Raw genomic sequence first — 16,330 nt, forward strand, 5'->3', positions numbered from 1 at the left:
ATATAACTGATACATCATGATCTAACTAAAGGAAACGACACAGATAAAAACACAGTAGCATATGGTCTAATTGGTACATTTTAAAAATGTCACATACATGTTAACTTGGTCAAGTACTTTTTAAATGTACTTGATCAAGTACCATGATATTAAACAGCTGAGTACCGGTATTCTATCTTTCTATTCATTGTTCATAAGTGGCACAGTCAGTGTCTGGCTGGTTAAATTGGATAACAAGTTAGATAGAACATGAAAATGAAGATGAGGGTCCTTCAAATAAATGCTCCTATGAACTGAAAGTTATGAGCCAAAAAGAATGTGTTGCAGATGAGCAAGGGGCACCTGCTTCTAAACAGTAGTATTGTAAGCTATAGAAAGGTTTTAATTGACAGTTTGACACAAGTTACTTCCCTTTTGTTGTCACATTGGAGGTCAAAGTGCACAAATTCCTTCCAAAATCAGCAAAATTCAACATGTAATTCTTACTGCTAGAAAAATTTGTTTTCTGAGCAATTTTAACTTCTTTAAGCTTTGCTTGATTTGTCACAGGGGAAGAGGGGTGGGGATTTCTTCCTGGAGAGGGTTTAAAGATATCAGATAGACACTTACTATTCCTTGAAAACATAAAAACAACTCCAATGTATTTTGTTATTAATATAGTTACCACTCTGACTAAAATCTTCCCATTCTTTTCTACTAATCACAAGCTGTAACTATGATGATGATAATAACCTCTTCAGCAGAGATCTCAAAAAAGAAGTGGTCAAAACATTTGACCACCAAAATTTTGTCTGTCCTTTGCAGTAAATTAATAGTAAGGACCAGCAGATTTTTCTACAGGGCCTCCAGGGGAAAAAAAATTTCAGAACTCTTCTTCAAGGCCACCTTATATCAAATAAAAAGTTTCAAAATTGAATTGATTGTTGACTTTCAATGCATGTCTCTGTGACTAGCCAACAAAGTGTAACAGGTTCAAGTAGTTTACTTACTAATATTACAGATATTTCCATACAATGTACTTTTGCTAGCTGAAGTTCAATACCCTCCTTAATTTGGTAATTTCTCTAACACTGTGATCTTAGACAACAACAATTGTCCATACTAAGTACTTTATTTGAAGAGCAATCTTTTTCAAATTCATTTTAAAGAAGATATGTAAACAAGAAAAGTATGACTGACAGATGCATATTACATTAGTGATTCAGTTGATTGAAAAGTAATTGGGCGCATCAATTCAGCTAGAGAGTCCCTCAGGCATGAAGAACAATTTACTCTCCTGTAGGGAGGTAGTAAAGGTACATAAAGTTACAGGGATTATGCTGTTGTATAGCCAGTCAAGGTCGTTAAAAACTTCCATTTGTTGCTGTTGTGATCTAATCAAGAGGTTGTTGCACTTGTACTCATTAATGCTACTTCAATATATATTATATTCAATCTTGAATGATGAATTGCGATTTATTTATTCATTTCAATAATTTGAATTCTCATTAATTCTATTGCATGTCAGATTTATTTGTCTAATTTCACCACACCAGAGTAATAATATTTACAGTTGGTATATGTACCTGTGGGTATTAACCAAAAATGTCATGAAATGTTTACATCATATAGTCTGACATAAATCAAGATTGATTCTACAAACACTGTATTCTTTTTTCTCAATGCTGAGCAATTGCACATTTGCACAAATTGTCTAATTCCCAAAATGATTAAAAATTCATATGTTGTAATTTTCTCTTTAATTTATTATGTAACAAGAAGGAAATTAATCTAACATCACACAGAAGTGTCTGACAGACTCTGACTTAAACAATAAATACATGAAGTTACCAAGCCCTGTGCTATTCTATTTTTGGAAAAGACTTTTTCTCTTCAAAACAAATCTTGCTTTTAAACTTCCTCTATCAAGAAAAGTACATGGTTTGTTTTGAAACTGGAAGAATATCAGAAAGGGGCAACAAAAGCACTAACAACAACCCACAAAAGACCACACAGAAAACTAAAGATTGAACTCCAAACTTTACAACTATCTTTATTTACGGTACATATAATTATATAGTTGTAACTATACTTGTCTTGTAATATTAGTTAAAACAAAACATGAATAATAGTTATCAAAGGTACCAGGACTATAATCCAGTACACCAGATGCACGTTTCGTCTACATAAGACTCATCAGTGACGCTCATATCAAAATATTTAGAAAGCCAAACAAGTACAAAGTTGAAGAGCATTGAGGATCCAAAATTCCAAAAAGACTTGAAAGATACCAAAGGTATATTCTAACTCATATGCAAAAACACAAACTGACAATGCCATGGCAAAAAACAGAAAACAATAAACTATCCAAGTTACAGGCATATCAATAAAGACATGAGAAGAACAGTTCATATCTGAGTAATAACTGGTAAATACCAAAGAGGCTTGAAGCCATAAATAACAGTTTGTTTCATCTAACAAACCTAGATAATTTCTAAACCTTGATTATTCCTTGCCATGTTTTGGAAGAAAATCATTATATATAAAATTGTATACTGTATTAAAAACATATTCAGTTTTAACCTACAAGGAAAATTACTTATTCATACTTAAACGAGACTTGAACTCAACAATATTACGGGTAATCCCTATGAAATAAAATTAATAGACAAAACCATACAATATTAACCCATGCAAATCAATGTTTTAACACGCATATAATTTGTGAAATATCTACAGTGTATAGTTTTAGTAAACTTGTGGCTTCTTGGAGAGAAAAAATCAAAACAACTATTATACCTCAGTACAATACCTTAGTACATCCATATTACCTACACTATACTCATAGTAAGTAACCCTTATTAAGTAGGTCACAATGATCTAATCTAATCATAATTTACACTGGTCATAAAACTTTTTAAAAATGTTAGAGAATTATTGATGTAATATCTACAGACAAATTCCTCTCATTAGATAAGGAATGTTAAGTAAAATGTACTTAAAACTTACTGCAGTATATATGCCTTTAATAAATAATGGCGTACAGGTGTGTGATGGCCGTCCATCATAGCGATCATAAATGTCAAATACTATCGTTAGGAGAAACATAGCAGCAAAAAGAGACATTTCAATTTACATTACACTCACTACAGCGTAATATTAGGAAATACTACGCAACTATTTTAGACATGGAATTTTACGTTAATAATGAAAAAGAGATGTAAGGTAACTAGGATTAATTTTTATTTGTTGGATACTAATTTTTGTGTATTTCGTGGTTAACCAGGAAACCATGAATTCCAATGTCAAAGGAATTACAAATTTTCTGTAGTAATCTATGCAGACTTTGGCAAAAAAGCCTTCAAAATGGAAGTTTTTCACAATCCAATGAATTCATAGTATTGCCATACATCAATTATACAGCAAACCAACAATACAAAAATGATTAAGGAATATTTGATATTTTTTTTAATCTGATCTAACCACTTCTTTAAAAAAAGAATAGATAAAACTTCCTGTTAGCATGCTGTCTTCTCTGGCATCTTGAGTACCTGACTTCCTCATCTGTATAATCTTCAAAAACTAGCTATCAAATCTCTTATATAATTTAATGCACCAAAATTAATTATTAAAGATAATCCTAAAGCTAGAATCATCATTAGCAGTTTTGATTGACCTAATTTAACAAGGTTCCCCTTCATACAATTTGTAATCTTTCCTTATTCCCCATGTTCCATTGAACTTCCCTTATCAATCAGCCCTCCACCAACACCCACAATGCAAAATTAATGTACATTTCACACTGTAACAACTGTGAGTTGTTAATTGTCCTTCATCTGCACTTCATTTACATAATATCTAATTAATTTATACCTAATACCCACTCTCTTGTTTATTTTAATAGGGAAATTGACGACAGATTTCAGTGAGTGATGCCTTGCAGGGTTTCAGATGAATGTCAACCAGATCTATCAATTGTTATCTATGGCAAAACATATTTTTCTCAAAATGATGTTGTAATTCAATAATTCATTTAAAACTGTTAAACGCTGGCTATCAGCTGCATATGAGTGGGGAAATTAAAGAGCTAATTGATAAAGTATTGCTATTTATTCAAAAAACTTATTTACTATAAATAATTTGTTTTCCTAGTTGAAGTTCATTCAGTTTTTCAATTTACAGTACCTTTTGATATTATTTAAATTTAAGCTAAATTTGATAGAAAATTTGAATATATACTTGTGAACTTTTGATATTCTTTCCAACCAAACCTGTACCTCACAACAAAATACAGAAAACGATGAAAATGACTTGCCATTGATTTCCTTGGTAAAACATTTCAAAAGATTTGATTTCTTTTATAAATGAAAAGGCGGCAAATCTGGTCATAAGCTAAGTCTAAGTGTTGACTGAACATGCCTTCAATTTCCAATGGCAGTCCAAATTGTCACTGTTTTCTGATTCAATTTCTTTACAGAATCTACTTTATTGTACTTAAATTATTATCTTTTTTATGTCACGAAAATTAATGTAATATTTGTCACTGGACTTTAAACAAGGAACAATCAATCAATTGATTGCAAAGCTTGATATTGAAACCAAATTAAACATAGATCAAGATTATCATGGATGATATATACAGAATAACATTACTTTAATCAATTAATGTGTTCCCAACATTATACTATAATCGTTTCACATCAGAACAATATTCTGTATTCCATTCAAATCTATATGTACCTTCCAGGTGATACAGATGCACTCGTAAGAACCAAGCAAAGGTCAATCTCAGCTATGTGTCAAACATTTCGCAAAAACAAATCGTGTCTTGTTGATTTGCTACTTCCTTAGTTTAAAGATAAAACATGTTTGTGCTAAGAAAAAGAACATCTTTGAAATCTAATACAATTTACAAAACTTTCAAATTTATAATACACCCTATTAGACCTTAGGTCTATTTCTTAACTGATTAAGAGATGTCAGAAATGGTAAATATGTGTCAATTTTTTGTTCTGCAAGTGAAACACCTGAAGATTGCAGAAAAAAATATCATTCATGTCACAACAGCTAATAAAATTGATGTATTTAAGAGTTCTTGAAAAAAATGTATCTGCACATTGTTACACTATGAGTGATAATAAGGGCACTACTACCTGTAAGGTGAATACCCACCTGCAGTCTGATTTAAGTCTGATTGATATACGAGGGCAATATATATAATAATATGGCTGATAACCTATAACATGCTTAGAAATACAGTCAAAACTAATATAAAGGTCAATAGATAGAAGAAGATGTGGTATGAGTGCCAATGAGACTACTCTCCATCCCAGGCACAATTTGGAAAAAGTAAACCCGAATAGGTCATTTCTATTAAGCAAAAATCTGTCTGGTCAAGTTATCCTCTTCTTGTCCAACTCTTTGGATTTGAACTTTAATTCAAAGATCACATCTCTTTGAAGGCCAGTTTGTTTTTGGATCAAGAATGACTTTTATATATAGGTTTACTTGAATAAAACATAATGGAGACCTATAATAAGGGTAAATTTTTACATATCTAATAAATTTGGTGTAATGTTGTACTGACCTGTAACCTTTAGTAACAGTAACAGTAACAGTACCTTTCTATTATTATCAAGGACTTAATTTAAGTACCCAAGATTTATATAATTACATCATCAACATCTGCGAGATTTTGAAACAAAGCTAAACTCCCTACCTCTGACCTTAAAATAAATAGGCATTAACTGATTTTTCTACCACTTCTGATGTAGAAGACTTAACTGTGAAGGTATATTTTAAGTCTGCCTTTGACAACTAAAATCATTCCATGATTTTCACAATTCTTCCAGTGATATTGATGGTTTTTTTTTAAAACTACCCCTACCCTTTTTTATTGGGAAAATATGTGTCATTTTTATCAAATTGGGAAATTTATAATAAACCATGAATTTAACTAAAACTTCAATTTTCAGACCCCATTTCAAGTCCAGTAAAACCATGCTTTGAAATAAGACCCCTTATAGTCAGTGATAATTGCACATATAGACCCTCAAATCTGCACATATACTCATTTTAGACATGAAAATGTAAAAATGAGTGTTTTTCAGGTTGTATTCATGCACAATTACTACTGAAACTGTACTGTTTGGGAATAATGTTGTCTTTTTTGGGAATAATTTTAAGCCATTTTTTTTTTCAAATTGGGATTCTTCTCCAGGGGAAAAAGCCTTTATTCTCCACTAATTTAAGGCAAACAATATCACTGTCTTCTGCTGCAAAACAATAAGTTTCACCATATTTTCCAATGATATACAGTATGTTTCACCTACCTCCACAAGAGACCAGTGGTACGTTAAACTTCTTCAGGATTCTGGATAATTGATGTCTTATCTCTACAGCTCTACATAATCCTTTATAGTTTAGGAAATACTCATGGCACCATTTGGAACTCTTTTTATACTAAATAAATATTCATAAACTATTTGTTCATTAGTTTTCACAGATTTTAGGTGAGAACATATAAAAAAAAACTTAAACAAAGTGCCATACAAATCTTTAACACAATTAAGCAACAATGGCCTAAATGCTTCAAGTGACAAATATCTAGCATTAGCGATAAATGCATTGAATTTTGAAATTGTCATAGCATTCTTAACTACTACACAAATATAATGAAGAATGCTATGACAATTTCAAAATTCAATGCATTTATCGCTCAAGCTAGATATTTGTCACATGAAGCATTTAGGCCATTTTTGCTTCAAAATGTGTTATGTCACTTGCGTTTTTATCCCTTGAAAATTGCAATAAAGGCATACAATAAGTATTGAGTTTTTTATATGAATTTATAACTAAGTATGAATTGTGATCATTTTTGAAGGTCGTACAATGACCTATGGTTGTTTACATCCTCATTTTTGGTCTCTAGTGGATAGTTGTCTTATTGGTTATCGCAAAATATCTCTTTGTTAAATTACTTAAAATATCTAAATAGAATTGTTATAAATAAATAAGTTAATTGAATGATTATAAATAAATAATCTATTGTGATGATTATTTTTTCCTTTTGTTTACAATGAGTTGATCCTGGCATAGGCCTTAAAATGAATACTTTTACGCTATATTGAAGTCTGTGACATTTAAATAAAAACATTAAACCATGACGAGATATAAAATGCAGATCTGTCAATTTTGTACTTAATGTTTACAAATACCAAATAAGAAATCTTACAATGTTGAGTGAATGCAAGTCTGGCTGGTGTTTACAGAAAAGTAATATATATAAAATTGAGAATGGAAATGGGGAATGTGTCAAAGAGACAACAACCCGACCAAATGAAAAAACAACAGCAGAAGGTCACCAACAGGTCTTCAATGTAGCGAGAAATTACAGCACCCGGAGGCGTCCTTCAGCTGACCCGTAAACAAATATATACCAGTTCAGTGATAATGAACGCCATACTAATTTCCAAATTGTACACAAGAAACTAAAATTAAAATAATACAAGACTAACAAAGGCTAGAGGCTCCTGACTTGGGACAGGCGCAAAAATGAGGCGGGGTTAAACATGTTTGTGAGATCTCAACCCTCCCCCTATACCTCTAACCAATGTAGAAAAGTAAACGCATTACAATACGCACATCTATTGAACTTGAAGGGTAAAAAATAAAGAATATAGGCAACAATATAAAGAATGTATTGTGATGGGATGCTAAAAGATAAAGAAAAATTTATCCAATCTTGCTGATCATTTATTCTATTAAAAGTTTCTCTCTAAAACGATTTTAATTCTTAAAATTAAAGGAAAAGTTTTTAAAAAAATGGTAAAATTTGTCAATCAATTAAGAGCAATAAATCCTACAAGAAGTAATATGACAATCTTGATGTTAAGGAAAATTCATATGTAGATCTCAACCTTTTCAAATATTACTGGGAAAGGGGGGGGGGGTCATTACTGCCAATCAGATTTTCTCTCTTTATAACATTTGTGAAATTTATGGACAATACTTTCAATTTAACCCTATGTTCTATATTCAGCCATGTTGGCCATGAAGTTTGCGGAGTGGGATCATTGCACACATTTTTGAACTAGATACCCCAATTAGAATTGTGGTAAAGTTGGCCCTGTAGTGAAGAGGAGATAATTTTATGTAAAAGTTAATGGATGACAATGGACGTTAAAGTTGATAAAAGTTCACTTAACCCATAGGGCCAGGTGAGCTTAATATAAGTGAGGTATTGAAATCAATTGAGCCTACATAAAAAAGCTAAACTGCAGGTGACATTGTTTATGGATTAAACAGAGTTTCATCTGAACCATGTCAGTTCCAACACCTACTATTTCTAAGCATTGTACTTTTACAAATATAAAAATAAATGAAAAAAAAAGGTTATCACATTTCAGGTGTTAAAAAAAAACGAGAAAAAAGGATTAATTAGATGCAATCATACTATATTTATTTATGCTTCATCTTACTGATGAAATATATCTGTTTTTAAAAAAAGGCTACTAATCAGAGAGGAATTTTCTCAGTGAAATCAAATGCTGTTATTTATTATTTGTGTCAAAAATCTGCAAAGCTTCAAAATACTAAATCGTAAACTGAAGCATCATACTAGTATGCGACTAATGTGGAAATAATAATTAGCTGTTTGATAAATGTTATATAACCAGCTTGCTGTTAGGTTTACAGGTTTTGCTTATTGTTGAGGGACAAACCTTGACAAATTGTTGCCAACTTCTATATCATTTAATCACTGGTGGAGATTTATCTCATTGCCAATAATACCAAATCTTCTTCTTCTTTTTCTTAGTCTTACTAAATTTTAAGTGGTATATTTTATTCTTATCTTATTGAGAGCTGTTTTGCAACTATTATGTGATCTTATGGGTGAAAGTCCTGATAGTCCCCTCAAACTAAGATTTAACCTCAAACTCATTGCAGGAAATGTTTTAGTTCTAATTTTGTTAAGCCCTTGATAGACACAGAAAAAAGTCCCCATAAAATCTAACTTGAGGAAAACTCAAAATCAGCATTTTTAATTTCCTATGGAAATTAACATTGGAAGGGGAGATAACTCCACAAAAATGAGCCTTTTTTTTTGGTTAGAATTTGGTTGATTTTCTTACAATTTATGTAAAGTATGATACTTTGATGGGGGTTATAAGTTTGTATTTGACTAAATTATAAAATCTGCTGCTCATGAAATGTACAAAACCGAAGTGTTATGGGTAGTTTTATTTTTTTTGTGCGTTTTTCATTACAGAAATGGCAAATTTGTGGCTTTGTGACCATTTTGGAAAAAAAAACTGTGAAAATTTGCTATTGTTTATATCTGTATTTTTTTTCAGCATCTTACTTGTTTAAAGAAATTATAAACCTCAGAAAGAAGAATACATGGTTAATTATTTTTATTAAATTTTGAGATTCTTTACATTGACATGTTGAAAATTTCAATAAATGGTCAACTAATGAATTACAAAATCTAGATTATAGCTTAATAAAAGATATGAAAATACCTTTAGAGTTGTTTGTTATACCCTAGAGACCACTAAAAATCAAGGAACAATGCATTCTGATGAATAGAAGTGGTAAAGTTATAATTTTGCATCAATTTTTATTGATATTTCTGCCTTTTTTGCAAGTTATCTCCCTTTGCAGTGCAAATCTCCATAGGAATTTTAAATGGTGATTTTCTAAGTCTTCCTCAAGTAAGATTTTATGGGACTTTTTTCTGTGTATATTTGGGGTATAATGCTAAGGATTAAAACTTAAAAATCTTCTGTTGCAATTACTTCCAGGTTAGGGTCAAATTTATGCTAGACTGACTGGACTATGAGTAATACAATGTATCAAATTTAATTGAAAACAAATACCATCCCTACTATTTTCAGTGGGGCACAAAATAGTTACATAGTTGGGTAAATTTAGTGAGGGTATTAGCTGGTTTACACAAGCAAATTACCAACAAGAAAATAGCAGTGCTCCATGCCCTAAAACAGTCAAAGACCATCAAACAAGGTTTTTAAGAAAGATTGGATAGAGATGTAAGGGGATTTTTTTTACTTTCGTTGCTTGGAGAGGTTATGTTATTAATTTGAAGCCACAATGTGTTATTGTCTTCTTCAATAAATCACATCCAAGAAAAATGTGAGAAAGGTATTATTTTACAGAATATTTGAAAAATCCCATATGAACTACCAATCATTTAGAAATGTATCATTTGTTATACATTTACAACGTAAAAAGGATTTTCATGCTGACTATGACTATGCGGTATGGGCTATGCTCATTGTTGAAGGTTGTACAGTGACCTTTAGTTGTTAATTTCTGTCAATTGGTCTCTTGTGAAGAGTTGTCTCATTGGCATTCACACCACATCTTTTTCATATTCAGGTAAAATGAAATTAGCAAATGACATAATGTACCTTGATGAATGAATTAAACACATTAATTAAGGTCACATGGTCACCTTCTGCTACAGAAAATTTTCTTCTAGATCTGGCCTACAAAGGAAATTTAAAACATATGATCAGTTTTTTTAAATAATAAATTTGCATCGATAAAATACTTGAATATGATTGGACTATTACCATTTCAGGTCAACACTTCTATTGACCATTTTACCAAAACTGCTTTCTTAACCTCTGTAAATAGTAAGTCCCCTTTTGAACTTTGTGTTTGTTTGTGAGTAAATCAGTACATTTTACACATAAATAATCTACAGAAAAAATGAGTTAAGGTGGTACCTAACACTTTAACTAAAATAAATTTGGCTCGTTTAAGTTACTTTGACCCCTTGACAAAAATATAAAAATTTCAAAAAATTTGAACCAACCGCTTTATCAGAAAAATTACACTGGTTATATAGCAGTTTGACAATCACTTAATTTGATCATTGAGAAGCTTAATATTTCCTTAGCAATACAAGGAAATTAAAACGTTAGACTGATTTTACAGAGTTGTCTCCCTGAAGTGTTAGGTACCACCTTAAATCCTACAATAAATCTCTACCCTATGATCTTTTTGCAAAGCCCAAAGAAACTATGTTTATAATTCCAGGTCTAATGTAAGCTGAATTCAGTAAGCATGTGCTAAATGATTGAGGCATGAGCTTGAATGAACTATTGTAATTTCAGGTTATTGTGCATACAAATAACTCTCTTATCATTCAAAGTTGTCAAATTTTTGCAAACATAAAAATATTGCAAAAAGTTTGAAATTTTCAATACTTAAAACCTGTCACTCACTCCAATTGCATACCAAAATTTTTCAAAGAATCTGCATGAATACTGCAAAAAATACATTATAGAATTCAAATTCAGCTTCAATACTTCAAAAACATAGACAACTATTTTGGCAATTTGAACATACATGTATAAACACTAGACTTACAGCAGAAGATTTGTTACCAGAAGGAGTAACAAAGACATTTTGTATTTGTGTCATGGCAGCAACTGTTATTGCTTCTTCTGAACAGCCAAAATTACCTTAAAATATAATAAAGAATCAATGTGAACAAACTGTCCTAGCTAGCCCATGCATTTACATATCATGTCATAATTGTGAATCTCTGGAGGACAAAAATACAGGTTATAACATGCTTTAAAAGTGCTTAAAATAATTGGTCATAATGCTTGAAAGGTTTGCTAGGCCGCTAAATTTCAATATTCAAATGTCGTTCCTTTAATATCAAATGACAATTTAGTGCCAAAAATATTGAAATTTTAAAATCATTTGTTTCATCTTAGCTATATTATGTTTTTAATCATACTTATTGTTACAAAATTCATTTTAACTTATTCCTCTTTAGTATTATCATTATGTACACAAAGGGTGCCGTCATGTGTGGAGCAGAATCTTCTTACTTTCAGGGAGCACCAGACATTTATTCAAATTTTGTTTTATGTGTTGTATTTTGCAGACTCATGTTTGTCACTTTTTGTTTTTTGTCATTTTATTGTCCATTTTTGGCAAACTTACAACATTTCTTTGTCCCTTCTGCCTTTTTTTTTTTACACTAGCTTACTTTTATAAATGGCTAAGGAAGTGCAAGTTTCAAATGATGAAAATAAATTAAATAGATAAATAATGTTTTTGAAGCTCTCTCTGATCTGGTTTTCATGCTTTAGATACCTGATATTGTATTTTCTAGAGGTATCATGTATTCTGTCAACAGCAAGTTTAGAATGACCTTGACTCCTGCCTTTGGAAGTCTAAGCCAAGTCAAGGTACATTTAACAGGATAATTAGAAACTAAACATCTTTACAATAATGGGATGTCTAATTACTGTTTTACTTCTTTTTTAAAGAGTTTTACAAGAACAAGTTATTGAACTTCCTGTACTTGATGAATATCAACTAACTGCAATATTTCAAGTATGAAATTCACATTTTAAACTTGAAAAATTGGCAACAGACAAGAATACAGGGAAACAAAAGATAATTGCTGAAATGACAAGTTTACAGTACAACATTTACCTATTTCTTTGGTTGCATTGAATTACCATGATTTGTCAGTGAAATAAAAGCAGAAAATTTCACTCTTATGGTGAAACACAACACTGGGAGTCGACAAGACAGTATTTGTTTTAACTCAACTTCATCAACAATGTCTTGTCGACATCCAGTGTTGATGACGTTGAGGTGAAACAAATAGAGAATGTAAAGATTTAGTGCCTTAAATTTTTACTTTATTTTCTATAAATAGTCCATGGTCAGCGTATTAGAACGAATAACTAATCAAGGAAATAAAATAGCAAAAAGTATTTAACTAGTGACTGGATAACCCTGATTATAAACTCATGCACTGTGCGCATTCGACAATTTAATGTGTTGTTAGGTTACTTGATGTAATATGTAGGCAGCATCTGAATAGGTGATTTATGATTCAACTTACCTGATTCTAGCAACATTTTAGAAAACATTGGTGTGAGTGGAAATTCTGCCATCTGTAAACCTAGTGGAGATGTTAAGTTACAGTCTTCATCTATAGCTGTAATGGAAGGAAACATTAATCATCAAAATTGAAATGACCGTTTTATGAAAAATGCCTTGAAAAAAATAATTCTATTTGACCGTTTGAGGCTGAGAGCAGCTGGTCTTTTTATAAAAGTTTCGGTCATGTCCGGAATATATGACCGTTTTGGAAGCCTTGCACAGGAAACATAGCATTGTATTTTTCAACATGGTCTACAAAAACATGGGATTTTCTTGTAATTGTACAGTATATATAAACTTATTTTGGAAAAGAAACATTGATATTTAATGTTAAAGCAATGGCAAAAAAATGTTCAGTCTTTTCTTTGTTTAAGGACAATTCTCCTGGACATGTTAATCTAGTAACAGTACCATAAAACTTGAACTCAAAGGAATGAATGAATAAAATAAATTAGAAATGCAAGACATAATTCTATCAGCAGTGAAGAGTTATCAGAAACAATTTTGCTTGACATGTATCTTATGGTTAACAGTTGTGCATATTTATAGTAAAATATAATTAGAAGGTTTCAACTACAAATCTTTTTTGACAAGAAAGATAAAAATCTATGTAGACTACTGTGAAAAAAATGCTAAGGGCTGTTCCAGAAAATACTATGGCCCCCCCCAGGGAAGGCAATTTTTTTAAATATTATGTGGGTGGTTGTATTTGAAATATCAAAAATGCAAAGGGAGTGCTGTTCTAATTAAATTTTATTTCTGTGGGTAGTGGGGGTTAAAAAAAAGTGCCGTCCCTGGGGAGGGGGACATAGTATTTTCTGGAACAGCCCTAACAAAAACTGTATCAGTTACCGGTAAACAATGACATGAGAACAAAATGATAGTTAATCAAAATAATCACTTAATTTCTAAAACAACTCAAGTTAAACAATTTCCAACATTATTCCTTACTTTATACCAGTACTGTGAACAGAAATAAGTGGTTTTATACAAAAGGTTTCATATGTACTGTTAAGCATTTGCTATAAGTGTGTTACTAATTTTTTTGTCAATGACAAATTCTATTTAGATTTTATAAAAAAAAAAAAAGCTTCATCCTGGTTAAGACTGTAACTGCTCTGGTTAAACAAATTGAAACTCTACATGGGTACTTATGAGTTTCAATACCCAACATTTTAAAAATATTTGTTCATACAAGGTAAAATAGAATTTATACATACTAATAAAAATATATACCAATTTCGCAGCATAAAAAATATATCAGGTATGCTGTAAAAAAAGTTGTGCTGTAAGGTTTTTCTCATTAATGGAACCCCCACTACAATTATTCTCAAAACAGAATTTTAATATCCCCACTAAAATTATTCTCAAAACAGGATTTTGATAAGTGATGAATATGAAAATGTATCACATAGTAAAGCATGCTCAAAAGAAGCAAGATAATTTTTTAAGAAACTTACATTTGTAGTTCCTGATCAAATATGAATTACATTTTTAAGATTACATTTTTTTAAAATTACATTTTTAAGAAACTTACATTTGTAGTTCCTGATCAAATATGACCAAAATTGTATGGACGTGGGATGGAGACACAAGTACAGGAGGATAGAGGTAAACCACTATACCATCTTCCTTTTGAACAGGGATAATATTAATTGAATGATTTTATCAAAATGAGCCTCAATTTCTACAGAAATTTATAAGCTGAAACAGCAAACTGCCTGAAAATGGTTTAAAAAGGCATTTAATAGTATGAGTAGCTCAATTGTGCTGCAAGTGTGAACTCTCCTTCAAAATAAAGTTATTTGGCAAATGATAAGATGATGATCAGCAATAAAATCATTTACTTTGGAAGGCAGTCCTCAGTCATAATACACAACACATCCAATATCATCCTTTTCCGTTATTTAGTAATTAACCTTACCATCTAATGCGTACAACAATTCCAGACCTCTAACCATATTCTGTGCAGGAGGAGGCTAAAATACAATGGTCAAGTAATCAATTTACTAAACTGGTAACATCAGTTTTAACCCTTTGAAAAAACAATTTACCAAATATTCCAATATTTTGCTTCCATCTTTTTTTATAATAAAAACTTTGATTGCCAAAAAAATAGTTCTGAACATCACAAAATCTCTTTTTTAGGCATATCCCTCTGATGGATGGTTGGTAAATATTTATAGATCTCCCAATAATAAGTAAAAATTCAGGAGAACATGTTTTTACAACATGATTTATAAGCTCTGCTTTGTAACTAGCAGCTAAGCTAATCTTGATCTTTAATATATCATTCTATTCTACTACAATGTACTATCTTTATGTATACCAGTCTTTGCTCTGAGTCCTTAATAAACATGCTTCAACAAACAGCTGCATATATCAATAATGATACATGTACTGTGGATTTGTATATTTCCATGGGTATCAACTTTCACTGATTTATTAAGGACCAAATATATTTTTGTTTAGGATGTTTGTAAAACAATCAAGTTATGAATTTGCATATAAAAAGCGGGTTCTATTCATGAATATCTTAAACTGATAGTTCATCACTTTACTCAGAAAAACTCCATGGAATAATAAATAAAAAGTTCATTAAATACACATAATTTCCTTACTGACAGAAAATGAAACTTGATGATATTAATGATTCCTAGAGCCTTCAGCTGTAAAACAACTGGTGCCAGGTCAGATCTCTGCATCTCTGGTACCGTAGCAAGAGGCAAGTTCTGGAAGCTCTCCTCTGTAAAATAAAAATCATTTAAAATTCTTACCATCAATTCCCTTTTTATATTTTTATATTCTTAAAATGAAATTATTTAAATAGTTTAATATAGAAATTGTTTTGCAGTCTCTTGTAATTCTTAATAGAATGGTACTTGTATTTTATATGTGTGTATTGTCATGAATCCCGTCTGTTTTATATTGTGTATATACTCTGTATGTACTGTATATTTATGTATTGCAAGTAGTGTAAGTAAGAAAGTAAGTAATTTTTATTGGTTTAAAATCCTAAATTACAGGATTGATACCAAGACAATACAAATTTGTTATACACAAACATACAAACATATATATCATACCAAATTTATAAACATTATATGCGGAGGTGGTACCACAAAGTTATTTAGTGCTTAATAGAGCATTTCTAGAAATGTACATATAGCTTATAAATTTAACAATAATTCTAATTATATCAGTCTCAACAAACGTATACAAAAATTTAAATCTTGCTTCATTAGTCATACTGAAAAAAGAGGGAACTATTTCATTAATTTTGGAAAACAGATGGTCTCTAATTATATTTAGTTTTGTACATTTTAAAGTGAAATGAAATTCATCTTCTACTTCTAAGAGACACAAAGGACAAATTCTTTCTTCTACAGGGGTTTTAGTGTGACGC

The 16,330-nt window shown here is 30.7% G+C and overlaps 1 protein-coding gene across 1 annotated transcript in view; it reads right to left on the reverse strand.

The window, feature by feature from the left end:
* Positions 1 to 16,330, reverse strand: part of LOC134701727 (probable ATP-dependent RNA helicase DHX35) — a 147,552-nt gene that overhangs the window by 101,244 nt on the left and 29,978 nt on the right. Inside the window, exons 17-22 of the mRNA XM_063562871.1 lie at positions 15,546 to 15,670; positions 14,849 to 14,903; positions 12,884 to 12,979; positions 11,380 to 11,474; positions 10,413 to 10,490; positions 6,312 to 6,441 (exon numbers count right to left, since the gene is read on the reverse strand). Coding sequence (XP_063418941.1) covers positions 6,312 to 6,441; positions 10,413 to 10,490; positions 11,380 to 11,474; positions 12,884 to 12,979; positions 14,849 to 14,903; positions 15,546 to 15,670 — 579 coding nt within the window. The remainder of the gene's footprint in view (positions 1 to 6,311; positions 6,442 to 10,412; positions 10,491 to 11,379; positions 11,475 to 12,883; positions 12,980 to 14,848; positions 14,904 to 15,545; positions 15,671 to 16,330) is intronic.

Source organism: Mytilus trossulus, unplaced genomic scaffold (assembly GCF_036588685.1).
Source record: "Mytilus trossulus isolate FHL-02 unplaced genomic scaffold, PNRI_Mtr1.1.1.hap1 h1tg000261l__unscaffolded, whole genome shotgun sequence".
NCBI classification, from domain to species: Eukaryota; Metazoa; Mollusca; class Bivalvia; order Mytilida; family Mytilidae; genus Mytilus; species Mytilus trossulus.